Source organism: Pinus tabuliformis, chromosome 4_2 (genome assembly GCF_031772625.1).
Source record: "Pinus tabuliformis cultivar Carrire ecotype Pingquan chromosome 4_2, CPIR1, whole genome shotgun sequence".
Taxonomy (NCBI): Eukaryota; Viridiplantae; Streptophyta; class Pinopsida; order Pinales; family Pinaceae; genus Pinus; species Pinus tabuliformis.
In genome coordinates this window covers 732,854,879-732,857,825 of record NC_142304.1, presented here as the reverse complement: position 1 = coordinate 732,857,825, position 2,947 = coordinate 732,854,879, and the positions used below count along the sequence as shown (strand labels likewise).

General features: G+C 44.7%; 1 protein-coding gene across 1 annotated transcript; it reads left to right on the top strand.

The window, feature by feature from the left end:
* The first annotated feature begins 481 nt into the window (after positions 1–481).
* On the top strand, positions 482–964 carry LOC149171697 (uncharacterized). The gene has a single exon (XM_089426055.1). It carries the CDS (start codon positions 482–484, stop codon positions 962–964), a length of 483 nt encoding a protein of 160 aa, XP_089282181.1.
* Positions 965–2,947: the final 1,983 nt, after the last annotated feature.

Sequence of the window (2,947 nt, the reverse complement as noted above, 5' to 3'; positions counted from 1 at the left end):
ATGGTGGCCAACACTGCACCTGGATTCAAAAGCATATTGTCAGGCTTGCAGCGTATGTCAGAGGACTGGGAAACCATCTAGAAGGGATGAAATGCCACTCAATCCACAGATGACACTGCAGCCATTCGAAAAATGGACAATAGACTTTGTGGGGCTAATCAAACCTCAAGGGAAGATGGGTGCGCATTACATCATCACCGCAACAGAGTACCTAACTCGATGGGCGAAAGCACAGCCTGTTAAAGATTGCAAGGTTGCCATGGCTACGAAATTTTTGTTCGACAACGTGTTGACATAGTTTGGATGCCCGAAAATTTTAATGAGTGATCATGGAATGCACTTCCTAAATGAAAGTATCAGCGCACTCACCGAGGAATTCCAGGTGTATCATTAGCAAAGTATGCCATACCATCCACAAGCTAATGCGATAGTAGAAGCATTCAATAATATTCTGGAGAATACGCTGACCAAAGTATGTAACATGCCGCGAAATGACTGGGACTTTCACGTACCTACCGTATTATGGGCATACAGAACCACATGCAAGAAATTGACGGGTCAGACACTATTTAGGTTATTCTATGGCATAGAGGTAGTCATGCCGATGGAATACATTGTACCCAGTCTGTGCGTAGCAGTGATGAGAGTTATGTCTGACCATGAAGCTTTGGAAGAGAGGCTTGCTCAATTGGAAGAACTTGAGGAAGAACGGTTTTTGGCGGGATTCCATCAATATGTACAGAAACAGCGCGAGAAAGCTTGGCACGATCGCCATATGAAGTTGCACACATTCAAGATAAATGATTTAGTGTTGTTGTATCACAGCAAGTTCAAAAAATTTCCTTGGAAACTCAGAATTCATTTGTTTGGACCCTATGTGGTAAAAGAGGTCACAGACGGTGGTGCGGTCCAGTTGGTCAAACTCAATGGAGAGCCCTTCACAGGAAGAGTAAATGGTAGTTGACTGAAGCCCTACATGGGGTGGCTAGCTATCTGACTAGCTGAAGAGGAGATAGTCTCACCACTCCAGACAGTTGAAAGAGAGTGCGGGACTATAAAGCAGTCTGCTAGGAAGCTATGTGACAATAGGGGTGCGCGCAGGGTCGGTATGTCACAAGGGTCATGGTCGCGTAGGAGAGGTTGCACTGCTACACGGATAGACAAGGAAATGACCATTGGCATCACTATTCATGACAAGATGTCCGGGTTAAGACGAAAAGGAGCGGGTGGCGGGCATTTAAGACATGGAATCAGAACTAGATTTGAACCGATTTGCCACTAATATAGCATTAATGAGCCAGAAAAGGGGGGAACAGTCGAATTTGAATTTCAAAAAGGCTATAAATCATAGCTGGCCATCCACCAAATAAACCAGGGCATCTTGGGAATTAAGTTATTCTGCTATCTAATAGATATGGACCCGTTGAACTTCGATGCTTTGAGAATAAGCCCAGTGTTTGTAACATTGCCAAAAGAGATGTAAGACGGCGTAATGAAGACAGCCAAGGACGTTGTACTGAGGTCCAACACTAACGGAGGGAGATGTACTAGAAATTCCCAGACAGGTCACAGGATCGGTTCGGATGTCACCGCAAAACCCACTGTCTGGTAAGCAATCTATGAAAGATAAGGGCAAGACGGTGAATCTTGTGGCAGAAGATGAAATTTCATCTCAAGGCTGCATGCCCATGATGAAACTTGAAGATTGGGACCTCGTGGACAGCAACAACTCTCTTGCAAAAATGCAACACAAGCTTCAGTGGACATTGAGTATACTGAACTAGAGATTGCAAGCTTGTTGATCTTGCACAAAAAGTTCATGCATTTGGCATTTCACCTAGAGCTAAAATCCTATGATGGGTCACTTTTTGTTAACCTAGCAGAGAAAAATGAGCATCATCGGTTATGCAAATTAGTAGGGGTAATGGAGTAGGAGATGGAAGAAGCGTTACAGGAGGCACTGACGGAGCAACATATTGTAGTGTGTCACTCACAGGGATGGCAGACTGCGTAGCGTGACTCGCCACACCAACAAGTGACTAGAGCTTGAGCCACAATGTTTGTGTTGGGGGCCCGTTGGGAAGCAGATCCCCTGCATAACGGTTTTTTTAAAGCCTGCAATTTTTGGTAACGATATTGTAAAGGCTCCGTGAAGTGTGTGGAGCACGAATTATAATGAGTCAAGTCAAAGGGTTGTTCACCCTCAAATAATGTAATTTAATATAGAATGGGTTAGCCTTGTATAAATAAAGCAAGGCTCTAAGTGTAGAAGGCAGTGGTGATGTGATCTACGTATTATGGGTTTTTGAATGTGATATTCGCTCTGAGTCTGTAAGTCTGAGTCTTGGGTTGTAGGAGTAGGAAGAGGCTCTACAGCTGTGTGCGCAGAGGCCTGGTAGATTCCACAGCTGTGTGCACGGACCCCTGCAGCTGAGTGCGCAGGGTGGAGTTGGATTGTACTGGAACCGAAAGATAATAAAAAGCTACGTTGATTCTGAAATATTGTGCATCTATTTGTAGATCTGTTTGTTTATGCTTCTGGTATATGTTTGTGCTTCTCTTTACAAGTTTAAGGTTGTGCGCACTAGTTATAACTGTTCAATGATTGATAAATATTACTAGGGACCCAAAATTGAGTCTGATCTATAATAATAGCACAGTCAGGTTAGAGGATCTAGATAGTACCCCTTCGCGCTCGGAGCAGAGCTACTTGAGGGTCAGACAGCTGGGTAGAATTGCACAAGTGTGCAGGATCGGTTCACGACCTTTCTAGAGCTCATCAAGACATCCCTAGGGTGCGGAAACCTGGTTCCAGTACCCTCCCATACTACCTCGGGTGAGACATCAGTCTGCACTCTGTGGACTATTGCCGAAAGGGCCACTAGGTTCGGGATTTGTTTGGCTATATCACTTTGAACCTGGGTCAGGCCCCCTCAACCCAACACAA